This window comes from Prunus dulcis, chromosome 6 (assembly GCF_902201215.1).
Source record: "Prunus dulcis chromosome 6, ALMONDv2, whole genome shotgun sequence".
NCBI lineage: Eukaryota > Viridiplantae > Streptophyta > Magnoliopsida > Rosales > Rosaceae > Prunus > Prunus dulcis.
The window spans coordinates 19,195,218-19,210,514 of record NC_047655.1 but is presented as its reverse complement, the minus strand read 5'-3'; the positions used below and the strand labels follow the sequence as shown (position 1 = coordinate 19,210,514).

At 37.0% G+C, this 15,297-nt stretch overlaps 3 protein-coding genes across 3 annotated transcripts; 2 read left to right on the top strand and 1 right to left on the bottom strand.

Moving 5' to 3' along the window:
• Positions 1-1,226: 1,226 nt before the first annotated feature.
• LOC117632802 (protein PELPK2-like) lies at positions 1,227-2,119 on the top strand. The gene has a single exon (XM_034366384.1). The coding sequence runs from the start codon at positions 1,275-1,277 to the stop codon at positions 1,836-1,838; it is 564 nt and encodes a 187-aa protein (XP_034222275.1). The 5' UTR covers positions 1,227-1,274; the 3' UTR covers positions 1,839-2,119.
• A 4,874-nt stretch (positions 2,120-6,993) lies between these two features.
• On the top strand, positions 6,994-7,377 carry LOC117630409 (uncharacterized PE-PGRS family protein PE_PGRS20-like; the record flags this gene model as incomplete). The annotated part of the gene is made up of 1 exon (XM_034363141.1): positions 6,994-7,377. A coding segment is annotated over one exon (384 nt), but the record flags the coding sequence as incomplete, so codon positions are not given.
• A 2,316-nt stretch (positions 7,378-9,693) lies between these two features.
• Positions 9,694-12,446, bottom strand: LOC117632575 (3-dehydrosphinganine reductase TSC10A-like). Its single transcript, XM_034366101.1, has 4 exons — positions 12,336-12,446; positions 11,313-12,092; positions 10,913-11,203; positions 9,694-10,129 (listed from the first exon to the last, which is right to left on the bottom strand). The coding sequence occupies exons 2-4, from the start codon at positions 11,995-11,997 to the stop codon at positions 10,122-10,124; spliced, it is 984 nt and encodes a 327-aa protein (XP_034221992.1). The 5' UTR covers positions 11,998-12,092; positions 12,336-12,446; the 3' UTR covers positions 9,694-10,121.
• Positions 12,447-15,297: the final 2,851 nt, after the last annotated feature.

Below are 15,297 nucleotides of genomic sequence, written 5' to 3'. Positions count from 1 at the left end.
TTAGTTTAATGGTACTTTTTTTAGAAGAAGATTTCATTCATAAATCAAAATAGGCATAATCGACACAAATATAGACTATAGTAGCCCTGTTAAAATCTTTCTAGGAAAACCACAAAGGACAAACCCAGAGTAGGAAAGAATACCATACATGCCATAGACTAACAAAATGGTCCAACTCAGGCCACTTTGGACCTCAACAAAGAACCAAAACAGAAAAATAAATAACCAAAACAAACTACCAAACTACTAGAAGACCAACACAAGAGACCCCACAATAGAGCTCACCAACACATCTCAAACTGTCAAAAAGCCCTTCTATGAGAAGAATAATAGTTTAATTGTGTTATAAAACTAAAGAGATTGTGGAGAGAATTTAGAGAATTCAAATAGCAATAGGAATGTTGTTATGATGTTTTCATTGAATCTTCCATTCTGTCTTTTACAATGAGAAGGATGCCTTATTTTATAGGCAAAGATTATTGCCTCCCGTGGATATATAGTTTGCTATCAAGGAATGATGGCAGACAAGTTTCATCATGATGCATTTTAAGCCATTGAATGGTGAATCATCTAAGGGTTAAAAAAGTGTGTATAATGTGTGGTTTTGTGTGTGTTTTTTGTGTGTCTCCGATCCACACACACACATATATATATATATATATATATATATATATATCAAAATGGACATTTGAAAGAGAGGACAAAGTTCCAGAATAGGTTTTGTTAACCAATTTTAAACTTGAAAGAACCTATCAACCTTCGATTGAGTGTGGTTTGGGTTCATCTCTAATTGGTTAACCAGATCTCTTCCTATTTGAATCATTTGTTTGAATCCGGAGTTTAGTTTTTAGGAGGAGATTGTCAAGGCCATCTCATTTCCAACCAACGAAAATGGTTGTTGTAGTCAAACGGACTTTCTTAGCCATACCCAACCAAAATGGTGATTGTATATGTAGTTCCCATGTTCAATAGCCAATTGGCTTAAGATTATTGGCTTGGCTTGCGTGAGTTTATTCTTCAGCCTTTCTTTTGGGTTAGTTTGGGTTTGAAACCAATTTATTCATCAACTCAGGGAGGTGAGCTAACTATTGCTTTTTTTCCCACTTCCTACAACCACAACTCATCAAACTTAATATAGATGCTTCCAAGTCCTCAAAGTCTTGACACATATTTTCTCTATAAAAACCCAATGGAGACTGTCTGCTCTTCACAACAACAAAAACATATTAACAAAGAGACTTGCCTATAGCCCTAGCAGCTCCTTCAACTCAACCATGGCTTTTCCCAAGCTTTTCTTCATTTCGTCTTTGCTGGTGGTGATTTTGTCAGCCTCAAGCACCCAAATGAGCCATGCAGCTCGCCACCTTTTGGACACACCAGCAGCAGCTCCACCCCCAACACTGGCAATCCCTACAATCCCCTCTCTGCCAAATCCCACTCAGCTGCCTCCTTTGCCTTCACTACCAACACTTCCCAAGCCCTCAAACACCTTGCCTACACTTCCAACTGCCCCAACTCTGCCCAAGACCACATTGCCTCCACTTCCCTCAACCCCATTGCCTACGCTTCCAACTGCTCCAACTTTGCCAAAGCCGGCCACATTGCCACCGTTGCCCTCTACCCAATTGCCTACTCTCCCAACTACTCTGCCCCCATTCCCAACCTCCCTACCCCAAATCCCATCTTTGCCAAAATCCACATTGCCTACGGTGCCCACAACCCTCCCTCCATTGCCCGCCAACCCACTTCCCTCATTCCCCTCAACAATCCCTTCAATCCCCACCATTCCAACAACAATTCCATCGATTCCATTCTTCACCCCACCCCCATCCAATTAAACCACTTGATATATATATGCCATGGTTCTCCATGATTACTAGTAGAAGTATACAATCTAGTTTCTTGTCTGTGCTGGGGAGTCTTCAGAATATATGATTTGATGGTTTCTTCGGTTTGATGGTGGCTTATTAGTGTATGTATACAGTATACTTGTGACAGAGAACTTGTGAGGGTTGTTATTTTCCTTGAATTCTTTCTTTGTTGGGATCTTCTCGATATCTATTGTAGGGTTTGTTGTTGTATTAATTCTTGTTATGATGAATTATAGTATTTTTATTGAAAGGCTTATTCTTTATTATATATTATCTTTGTTATGGAAACCTACTGGTCATGTCATGGACTATATGCATTACCCAAAGACTGAAGCTGAAAAGGATAATATGTATTATCTTATATACAATCAGTACATCTATAAGAGACGGCCAAAATGCATAATAGATTACTAGATATATAGCTTGGAGGGACGAAACGCTAACATATATATGATGCCATTTACTACAATGCTATGATGACATTGATTGGGTGCAATTACAAGTATAAATCTTCAACCAAATCCATTGACAGGATCCTCAGTATAAATTTTCAAGCTATATATTACAAGCTATTTAAAATCATTATCAAATTATATAATTTTTTCACACAAAATGATAACAAAAGGAAGCACAATAGGGAGTAATGCATCATCTCCAGCAACAACAGAACTTGCATAACAGCGCTGCTCGAAAGCTGGCAGCACCACATGGCCGAAGTCTACATTTGAAATTAAAAAGAACGAGGGTAGATAATTTTGACATTACGGCTTAAAGGAATAGGAGTGTTGGGATCAATAGGATTTTTCAGAATTGGAGTTTTGGGAAGTTTTCTAGGGTCCATGTTTAGAATGTCGAACATTAGCCAGAATCTTAGAAACTTCAGAGGTCTTATGAATTCTGAAAATATCACCACCATGAGGAAGAGAGGAGCGAAGGCGAGATGGAGTTTTCAAAAGGGAGTAAGATGAGGGAACAGAAAGAGCCTCTTCACCATTAATGGCTTACACTACAACCTGCATAAGTAAAACCAGTGTCACCATCATCTTCATCATTAGCATATCCTTATGCAAATATAACTATTTCATATATTCTCTCTTAAAGTTTTTGCCTTATTTGTAGTGTTTGTAACTCATGCATGGTTTCAAAACCATAAATATTAAATATTAAATAAAAACACAATTAGAAGGTTTAGAATCAAATTTTACCTTTTTTGAGGTTATTGTCCTATGAGAAGGTTCAAGAGGAAAGGGAGACTGTAATAACCAATTCACCCCTTATCTATCATAAAGTTGAAAGTTCTTCTAACAAAAAAATAAACGAAAGGATGACCTTCATGTAATTGATTAATAATTCATCAATGGGGTGTTAGTTGAATTGGCTCAGATTTTTAGTGTGCTTCCAAGTGGTCCTGAGTTCAAGCCCCCATGATACCCGTATGTGTGAGTTTCCCCCCTCCCCTTTTCTAACTTTGGCAACAACAACAAAAATCTAATTAATTATTTAAATTCATTCAACTTCTATATTGTCCTTAAGTAATCAATTAATATTTTATCTAGTTGTTGTTACACTTTCAATTAAGCTTTTATAAATTCGTGTATCATACTCATATGTACGTATTCTTTTTAAATACTTTAATGTTTCACACACGTCAATTATACGGAACTATATTTGTTATTACCAAATGTATTATACTTGCATTATTCAAGTATATATTTTTTATGTATAATCCATGCATGTTGCATATATTTTTTCCAATTATTCACATATTTTACACTCTTTCAAAAAATGAAAATAATGCACATACAAATTTTTACCGTATTTTTTTATAAATTTTTTTTCCAAATAATGCACATACAAATTTTATGTATATTTTCTCGGTCTGGTATTTTACTAAATCCAAAGAAGATATTTATAAAATGCAGTATTAATATGATCAAGCGAAAGTTATCAAATAATTTGCAAAATGTTAACAAAGAAGATTCATAAAGTTCATCAAAGTTCTTGATCAATACCACCAGTTAGTTTATAATATTAATGGTACTTTTTCCCAACTAGGTATTATTTAATGGTACTTTTTTTAGAAGAAGATTTCATTCATAAACCAAAATAGGCATACATAGATCGACACAAATGCAATGGCCTCATTAAAATCTTCTTAGGAAAACCATATGGGACAAACTCAAGGTAGAAAAGAGTACCACACATGCTATAGACTAACAAAAGAGTCCAACTCATGCCACTTTGGACCGCTACAAAGAACTAGAATAGAAAAACAAATAACCAAAACAAACTATCAAACAACTGGAAAACCAACACAAGAGACCACGCAATAGAGCACACCAACACATCCCAAACTGTCAAAGAAAGCCTTTTATGAGAACAATAATAGTCTAATTGTACTTTTCTTTCAAAAGTTAGAAGAAATCTCCCCCCTCCCCCCTATTGGTAAACAAAAGTTAATGAAACTTGTTTAGCTACACCGTTTTCCAACGGTACTCCATTAGTTCCATTTATTTCATTTCCAACCCACTAATCTTAATAGACGGTTATTTCTATTTCATGGTCAATATACGATAAGACCATCATTTTAACTTGATATTATACATAAACTAATGATCTACCATGAAACCAGTTGAACGAGGAGACGCATTGAGGTCTCTCAAGAGGAGGCGTCTCATCGCTTTCAAGAGGAGGCAAAGCCTCCACAACAATTAAGTGTGAACATAAAAATTGCCTCTATGAAAGCGTACGTGGAGAAGCCTCCCATTTGGAGACCTCAATCAATCCAATTTTGTCTCCTTGTTTAACTAGTCTTCATGGTAGATCATTAGTTTAGTATAATATCAAGTTAAAATTATGGTCTTATGGTATATTTACCATTAAATAGAAATAACAGTTTGTTAAGATTAGTGGGATGGAAATGGATTAAATGGAACTAGTGGTGTATGGTGTAGCTAAACAAGTCTCATTTAAAAAAATAAAAAAAATTAGCAATCGGGGAGGGAGAGATTTCTTCTAACTTTTGAAAGAAAAGTACTACTAGACTATACCGAATGGGTTAGTAATTAAGTCCCATTATAAACTGACGTGGTGATTGATCATGATGAACTAAGGTTATGAATATTCTTCGTTGTTGTTAACAAACATTTTGTAGAATTTTAGATGAGTTTCGCAAATAGGCAAGTAAGTAACCCATCTTAAGATACCGGAAGGAGAAAATATAAAAAAATGTGTACATACATTATTTGAAACTTTTAACAAAAATATGATAAAAATTCAACCATTATTTTATATTTTATAATTATTTATTTTCATTTTTTGAATTAGCGTAAAACATGTGAAATAATAGAAAATATATGCAAAATGCTTGGATTATATACATCAATACAAGAATAATGCACGTATAATATGTTTGGTTAAAAAAAACATACATATGGATACGATACACGAATTTATAAAAGCTTAATTGAAAGTGTAACAACAACTAGATAAAATATTAATTGATAATGAATTTATTTTTTGTTTATTTTTTGTTAGATGAACTTTCAACTTTATGATAGGGAGCCTTCTTGAACCTTTTCATAATAACCCCAAACAAAGGTAAAATTTCATTCTAAAGCCTTCTTGTGTGTTTATTTTTGGTTTTGAAACCATGCATGAGTTGCAAACAGTACAAATAGGGAAAAAAAAACTTTAAAGAGAGAATACAGTCAGATTTGTTCAGGGATGCTAATGATGAAGATGATAATGGTGACACTGGTTTTACTTATGCTGGTTCAAGTGCCAGCCATTTATGGTGAAGAGGCTCCTTCTCTTCCCTCTTCATCTCACTCCCTTTCGAAAATTCCATCGCGCCTTGGCTCCTCTCTTCCACATGGTCATGGTGATGCTATTTTCAGGATTCATAAGAGTACTTCTGAAATTTCTAAAATTCTGGCTCATGACCGGCGGCCTAATAAATTTCCCAGAACTTCTATTCTGAAAGCTCCTATCCTAGAGACTCCATTTCCCGACAATCATATTCCTCTAAGCCCTAATGTCAGAATTATCTACCCTCCTTTTTCTTAATTTCTAATGTAAACCTCGGCGATGTGGCACTCCCAGCTTTCAGGATCTATCCTGCATCAGATGATAGACATTCACCTTTTCCAGCAATGATGATGTTATGCATGTTACTCCCTATTGTTGTATTTACTTTTGTTGTCATTTTTTATATGTAAGATTTGATGGTTCTTTTCAATAGTTTTGTTCGTTGAAGCACAATAGCTTGAAAATCTGTACTCCTTAGGAACCTGTGACCTGTCAAGGGATTTGGTTGAAACAGAGAGTAAAACTTAATAAAAACTGGTTGAAGATTTATACTTCTAATCCAACCATTCATAACTGATAATATATTATCCTCTATATTTATGTGTGTTATTACCGTCTAGCTCTTTTCGATTTACTAATTCCATAACTGATAATATATTATCCTCTATATTTACGTATCTTATCTCTAAATAGAGAGATGGGTCCCAATGTCAATGTGGTACACATATGTGATCTCATAACTCGTGTTGCATATAGTCCACGACATGAGGAATAGCATTTCCATGACAAAGATCATATATAATAACAAGAATAAGCCTTTTGATACAGTCCCGATCTCTTGGACCACAGGAGTCCAAGAGATTGTGGTCACCCACCGTTGGATATTAATCCAATGGTTCAAAATGATATATATAAATGCAATATGAAATAAATGATTATTACCCGATTCAAGTCAACCGTTGAATTTACATCTAACGGTGAGTGACCATAAATCTCTTGGACTACAAGGGTCCAAGAGATCAGGACTGCCTTTTGATAATACTATAATTCATAACAATAATTAATACAAACAAACGCTATAATAGGCCAAACAAAGAAAGAATTCATTAAAAAAAAAACATCCTCACAAGCTCTTTATCACAAGTATACTGTATACAAAGACTAATAAATAAGCCACCATCAAACATAAGATACCGTCATATCATATGTTCCAGGACTTCTGAGACTCCCCAGCACAAACAAGAAATTAATTAGATAGTATATATACTGGTAAGCGTAGAGAACCATGGCATATATATGCCAAGTGGTTTAATTTGATGGGGGTGGGGAGAAGAATGGAATCGATGGAATAGTTGATGGAATGGTGGGAATTGAAGGGATTGTTGAGGGGAATGAGGGAAGGGGGTTGGCTGGCAGTGGAGGGAGGGTTGTGGGCACCGTAGGCAATGTGGATTTTGGCAAAGATGGGATTTGGGGTTGGGAGGTTGGCAACGGAGGCAGAGTAGTTGGGAGGGCAGAGGGCAACGGTGGCAACGTGGCCGGCTTTGGCAGAGTTGGAGCAGTTGAAAGCGTAGGCAATGGGGTTGAGGGAAGCGGAGGCAATGTGGTCTTGGGCAGAGTTGGGGCAGTTGGAAGTGTAGGCAAGGTGTTTGAGGGCTTGGGAAGTGTTGGTAGTGAAGGCAATGGAGGCAGCTGAGTGGGATTTGGCAGAGAGGGGATTGTTGGGATTGCCAGTGTTGGGGGTGAAGCTGCTGCTGGTGTGTCCAAAAGGTGGCGAGCTGCATGGCTCATTTGGGTGCTTGAGGCTGACAAAATCACCACCAGCAAAGACGAAATGAAGAAAAGCTTGGGAAAAGCCATGGTTGAGTTGAAGGAGCTGCTAGGGCTATAGGCAAGTCTCTTTGTTAATATGTTGTTTTGTTGTTGTGAAGAGCAGACAGTCCCCATTGGGTTTTTATAGAGAAAATATGTGTCAAGACTTTGAGGACTTGGAAGCATCTATCTAATAAGTTTGATGAGTTGTGGTTGTAGAAGTGGGAAAAAAAGCAAAAGTTAGCTCACCTCCCTAACTTAATGTGTTCCATATTCAAAACCAAACTAACTCAAAAGATTAGGGCATAAACTCACACCATGTGTCCTCCGTTTGATTATAATCACCATTTTGGGTATTTGACAAATAAAAACTTACTTATACCGAATGTTAATATAGCGGTATTTCAAGTCAATCACGCACTATCATGTATTTTTTTTTTTTTTTTTTTACACAACAATATTTGGTTTGCGTCACGTGATTTACTTGAAATATAGCATCCCTTTATATGAAAGTGCTCATCCATAATCCATGACAATACGTTCTCTATGTTGATCAAAGCATTAAAGGAAAGACAATACATTTTGTCCCCCCTTCGACTCTTGCGCCGCTTTGGGCCATGTTGAATGTATCATTTCAAACAATAAGGTAATAATTCCATCCGCCTTTTTTGTTTTAATTTTATTTATTATTTTATTATTGATTTAAGAAGACTTCAGAAATTTTTGGAACAGATTTATCACTTTAGTAAAAGACATGTTCCTCAGAGTCAGAGAACATTTTTGAATAGCATGTGATATCAACTATCTTCTACAATCTGTTCAACAAGTCCAGATCACCTTCAGACTTTTATTATTTTATTTTTTGTTTGGAAAGATGGTCATTTTAACTTGTAATATCTTTCAACAAAAGGAAGAGTGTTATAAAAGAGAATGGGTGAAGCCCACATAGTCAAAAGGTTAATAGTGATGTTGGGTAAAAACATCATGATGTCTCTCTTTTCACTCATGAGTGCCATTTGCTTTGCCTATAAATAGGCATCCTTCCTACTTGCAAAGACAGAATAACATAGAAGAGAAGAGAAGGAAGGACGAGTGAGAGGAAAGAAGAGAGAGTGAGAAATTCAACTGTCAGTGAGAAGAAATTATGTCAGTGTAAACACCACAAAGAGCAAATATAATTCTACTTCTAATATTCAATGGTACTTCCCATACTCTGATTATTATAAATTTATAACAAAGAGAAATATTGCCTGCATCAACATTCTATTCTAAATAATTAATTATACATGTTTTTTTAATACAAATGAGTCCAAATTATAAGAGGAAGTGGGAATATCTCACACACACTACTAAAATGGCATGGAGGTTTGAACCTTAGTACCCTTTTGTAGTTTAGACTATCCCTTGTATTAAAATAATAATTAATATCTTAACACGATAATCATTGATCTCAAATTTGAACCAAAAATCACCTCAGCACGATAATCAAACTGATAAAAATGAAAAATTAACGTTAAGATGACAAAAAAGTTAATAAAACAAAGCAAAGAATTAACGACTGAAAATTTTAGTAAAATCCTGTCCACGTTCAGAGAGAGTTTTCATATTTATTATATATGGAGAAAAAAAAATAAAAAATAAAGACTCAAAATTATAGTTCCAAATTCGAACCCGTACCGTATAGAAGTCAATATCATCCATTGTACAGTTACCTCTGAAAATTAGAAGTAAAAGACATTCTGAATATTTTGTAGCCGCGAAAAATAAACATAACTCATAAGACATGCTGCTGAAGATCCTCAGAAATTGATAACATATCGCTTCATCTAATGCCACGTCCCCATAACATATTATCATTCAACATTGGATGAGATGAAAGTTTTCCAGTCAAAAATCAACAACTAACCTCACAATGAATAGCAAGTGGAATAGTCACGTCACATAAATCGTCCACGCATATCACTAGATGGCAAAACAGTACTATCCCAACTAATCACGATTCTACTTAGCATATTATAATTGATCAGGTATAACTATCCCCGTTTCACACACGACTCAAAATTCTCACTTTAATGTATAATATCAATAAATATCATGGGACTAGATCTCTTGGACCACAGGGGTCCAAGAAATTGTAGTCACCCACCGTTGGATGTAACATCCAACGGTTCAAAAAAGTTTCTTAAAAGGAGTGCAAGAGTGAGTGAATCGTTGAATTTACATCCAACGGTGAGTGACCACAAATCTCTTGGACCCCTATAGTCCAAGAGATCGGGACTGTAAATATCATATACAACTTATACCATGTAGTTATACTCCAATACCACACTATAATACCTCCAATTACTGAGACTACCTAACCCATAATTTCAGGGGAGATTCATTATTATACCCAATATAGAGGCTCAAATTATATATTTAACAACAACAACAACAACAACAACAACAACAACAACAACAACAACAACAAAAAACCCTATATGAAGTACCAAATACCAAATGCTAAGCGATGCTCGGTGCGAATTCGATAGCCAAAACCACCTTCTGTGAAGGTCAGTGACTCGAAGAACCAAAGTATCCCACAACCAACAGCTGCAGTGTAAGAAGTGCCCTTACAATGCACCAAGTTCAGGCCCCTGAAATTAAAAATCATAGAAAAAGCAACTGGTCAATTTTCAATCATAACCCAAAAAAAAAAAAAAAGAGCAAGGAAATTAACACAGGAAAAGAAAAGATCACATTTTCAGACTGTTACTTTACATTGGACGAAAAGGGGCTCTAGATACAATGGGAAACCAGTACTAGAATTTCAATATTCTACGACAGAAATAGAAGCTGCATGCAGGTAAATTTCACTTTGATCTCCTGCCATCTAACAGTGACAAGTCCCAAGTTCCCAACCATTTGAGGTCAGCCACATGAATCTCAGTTCTCTGTTCCATCAAATCGTCGACTATATTTTCATAAGTCATACAGAATTACATCTTTCAACTATCTGTGATTTTCCACCATGTTAATTTTAGTCGCTGCCCCCTAACCACTGGCATCTATGTTGCTTACGTCACTCTTTCTAACTGGTGCATCTATTCGTCTTTGTTATACTTGGTCCATACCAGAAACATGAAACCAGAACCATCAAGGAAATGATATTAATATCTCTCTAACATATAGCTTGTCTTGTAATGCAAAGTTTGTGAAACACTAAGCATTATGATTAACTTAAATGCACGAAACATCTAACATCTGAAATACAAGAAAGGCGGATATGTCCAAGAAACCTCGAAGTTTCGATTAAGTCAACATAATAACAACAAAGATTTTTTAGACATGGCAATTGTGTCCAAGAAACATGTGCAGTAACATAAAACTGAACACTGAAAAACAGATCATTTCAACTGCTGATACGAAACAATACTCACTTTTGTTCTGTGCATGCCACGTGTGTATACCATTATACCAATTCCACTGAAAAAACAGAGCAACAAGACGAACCAAACCAGCAGCAACCACTTCAACAAATGCCATAACAAACGATCTCTGAGGAGACATCCCAGCAGTGGCAATAGACAGCAACGCCCCTTCAAGGTTACAAGGCACAATAAAAGCAGCAGACTTGATCCCCTTAAAAGCCTTCTTTGCAACTTCTTCAGCTTTCATCATCCCTGATGACTCTGCTATAATCCTAGACAGTTGCGGCCGCTTTTTCATCTCTACAAGAAGAAGTGAATATCAAAATCAGAGTGGATGAAAAATCAAATCCAATTCAATCAAATCAAGCAAATCTCACATGGAAAGTAAACAAATTTATTCACATTTTACCTTCTGTGAGACCAGGGGTGTCTGTGTCCGGAGGGAATATAAGAGAAACATGAATATCATGAGATATCACCTCTTGTTGCAGAGCTTCGGCCAACCCACGAAGCCCAAACTTGCTCGCAGAGTAAGCTGTGTAGCCGTAGATACCAACTTGACCAGCTTGGGAAGACATGAGAGCAATCGAACGGGGTATACTGTCTCCTTTCTTCATTTTGGGCAAAGCAGCTTTGATCATGTTGAAGCTGCCAATCAGATTTACGTCCACCATGAACTTCACCTCATCCAATCCCTGCTTCTCGAGTTCTTCAGGGACGAAGACCCCTTGGTTGACAATCAGCACATCAATGGGGTCTGCCTCCTCCACCGCTTTTGATACTGCATCGTAGTCACGAACGTCAGCAGAGAAGATCGACACGTCAATGCCCGTGGAGAGTTGGATGTACTTCTTTGCTTCCTCGAGCTTGTCGATGGAGCGGGCGAGGATGGAGACTCGGGCACCCTCGGAGGCGGCCTGATGGGCCAATGCCAGCCCGATTCCGCTGGAACCTCCGGTGATGAACACGTGGCGGTTCTTGATTGGGATCTTGACAGGGCGGGGCCGGACTATGAGGTAGAGGATGAGAAGTAGAGCGAGTGGGGGCAGGAGGAGGAGGAGGAGGGCGAGGAAAGAGAGGTTGAAGTATGCCATTGACGGAGCTTTAAAAAGGTAGTGCAAATGAAGGCCGGTGATGTCTCAATCAAAGCTTCTGTGAAGTGCTTATCAATTGATATCCCCTCATCTATCTACACATAGAATACAATTTTGAAAAAGAAAACTGAGCAACAATTGTATGAAAATCAACTTGGACAGAGGTTTTCATTCATTCAAATACAACTGACTTTGCATCTATGATGAATTGAATAAAAAATCTTTTGATTAAGAAATAGAAGCAAGTAAACCCTAGATGGATGGACGATGGATCCATTAACTAAATCAATCCATGAGTAAAAATGAAAGTCGAAGGTGGGAGGGAGGCTACAAATTACCTTTTTTAAACCCCAATCAATCGCCCCCAAATAGTTGAGTGATATGCACCAAGCAAGTCAACTTAACTGGCGTGATGAGAGAGAGAGAGAGAGAGAGAGAGAGAGAGAGAGGGCGAAGGAGATGACGATTTGGACACAGTTCTTTCCATTGGGTTGGGATGCCATCTCGGTTATAAGAGAATGCACAGCGGGGAGGTGTATTTTCGAGGGTATAAAGTAATTTTTACATTCCTTTACACCTCGAGAGAGTGTAAATATGTTTTTGCTCTAATAAAAAATAATGTAAATTTAAAGATGTATATTTGATTTATTTGTGATAATTCTTTTTATGTATTTTTTTTTTGTATGTTTTAAAATTTTAAAATTAATTTTGTGCGTGTTTGATTTATTTTATTTTTTAAAATAAATGAATTTAAAAAAATTTAAATTTAAAGAATATATGATTTTACCTACAAATTAACATAAAAATATCTATGTTTAAATGCTAAAATAATTCATGTGTTTTATCACATTGGCCAATTTAATTCCTGTGTTTTTAATTTGGCCAATTTGATTCCCGTGTTTAATACCGTTAGCCAATGTGATTCATTCCGTTAAATTAATTGCCGTTAAATAAACATAAATGATCTTTTATTTCTTTTTTCTTTTTTGTTGAAAACCTATAAACTTATTTGAAATTGATTTTAAAAATTGAATTAATTTAAAAATATATTGAAACTTCATTAAAACCAAACATAACATTAGGAAGGAAAAAAAAAAACAGGATGGGCCTAATTAGGGAGGGGGAGAGGCTGCTCAGCGATTGGGGGAGGGGGAGTGGGGCGACGACCAGAATGAGCTAGAGGGTCTGGGTGGTGCGGCTGGGGATGGGACAAATGGCCAGGGAATGGTGGCGTTGGGAAAGATCTTGTTGGGACATGGTCGTGTGGAGAGAGAGAGAGAGAGAGAGAGAGAGAGAGAGAGAGAGAGCTCAGGGGTGGGGAGGATTCGTGTTCATGAGGTGGGTGTGGCTAGGGGAGTTGGGCTTGGGGCCTTTGGGTCTGGCTACGGAAAGTAGCTGGGAGAAAGAGAGAAGCTGAGAAAAGGGTGGTGGGGGTGACGGCTAGACTGGATGGTGTTATCATCCCTTGATTTTAATTTCTTTTAGTTTTAGATCTTTTTCTTTTCTTTTCTTTTTTCTTTTTTTTTTTTTTTGGTAACAAGGGTTCTAATCTAAGAGCCCAGAACAACATCTATTTTTAAATTGAATTCAAATATATCTATTTTTTATTAATATTTAAACAGTTTTAACATTTTTTTAACATAAATTTAACGGATTGGATCACATTGGCTAACGATCCTAAACACAGGGATCAAATAACCAAATTGAAACGCATGATTAAATTGGCCACCGTGATAAAACACAGGGATTAAATTAACATTTAAGCCAAATATCTATGTAGAAATCTAGGCCATTGGAAGTGCAATGCAAATTGCATGAAATCTAGGCCTTCCATTTTGAATTCCAATCCTTCTCTTTTCCTTTTTCTCTTGTGGGTCCCGTCTGCAAAAGATGTGAAAAAATAAAAAAAAAATGCAAATGTGCATCTAATTTTACATCTTCATGGTGAGGGTGTATTTTTACAACCATTTACATCTTCCTATTGGAGATGATTCCGGCGACAAAAGGTGTAAATTTAACATACACCCCCTTGTTGAGGCCCAAAAAATCCACGGTTGGACCCGAAAATATTCTTGGCCCAAAATGATATATTATTGAGAAAAGACCCGATTTGGAGCACACGAAAGTCCGCCATGCACAAGTCACACTCCACGTGCCATGCCAAATAAATAATCTGTCATGCTATGAATCGAGATTAAGATTATAAAATGCATTAGCTCTACAAATCCATGCTAATTATCCCACCAAGCATCATAATTAAAACATGTCAAGTGACATGCCATGCCATGCTAAGCACGAAATTGTTATCTCACACCCAACCACGCTATAAGCCTAAGTGGGCCCAAGCCACTCGAACGCCCGGCGCTTGCTTGAGTGGGTTGTGGCATGGATGGTAATGAATCAACATGAGACCCATTGATGGGCCGAGAAATGAAAGGTCTAAGGTTGCTTGGGAACCTCGAGACTCAAACCTATTTCTTAGGCCCAAACAAGTGAGTGAGCACAAGAGAGAAAAATAGTCCAATAGCCCAAGCAAAATAGCTTATTGACACAACCAAAAAGCCCAATGTTTAACAAAAATAGCCCACTTGCTTAAGGAACCACATTGGCCCATACAAAACCCCAAAATAAGCCACAAAAATCTCAACCCTTTGCTGGAAAAATAGAAGCCACGTAGAGAAGGTCTGCAGGATCATTGAACAGAGCTGCTGGGAGGTTCCAGCACATAGAGGGAGCAAGTTTCAAAGCCAAAACATCCAAGGAACCAAAGGATATTAGCGTGTAAGATACCAAAGAGAGAAACATCATTCGAACCAGCATATATATCCCAACTTCTTTTCTCATCAGACTTGGCCATGGAAAAAAGGGAAGAAAGCAATAAAAGAGATGGCTGGGAAAGGAAGTCTGCCATTGAGACAGCTGCGGGAAAAGGGGGCCTTTAGCTTAAAAAAAAAAAAAAAACTATGATCTGGTGCAAATAGACAGAAGGGATTTCATTAAAATGGGAAGAGTCAAGGAGGGAGATGAGAAAGGAGAGGAAAAGCTTGGCCAAAATGCGTAGAAGCCATTAGGGTTTCTTGAGAAGCTGTGGGTTCCAGCGGCTATAAAATAAGGCTTCTCCTTTCTTACCCTAACACTTCCTTTTCCCTCAAAGCAAGCCTAAATTTTCTCTTAGTGCTAAACTCATGTTGATTTTGCTTCCATGTCACATGCCTCTCATGCCAAGCTCAAAAGTTTATGTGTAAGCATGCAAAAATTACATGTAAGTTGCCATTGTGAGAACTCTTTCGAATAGCATGT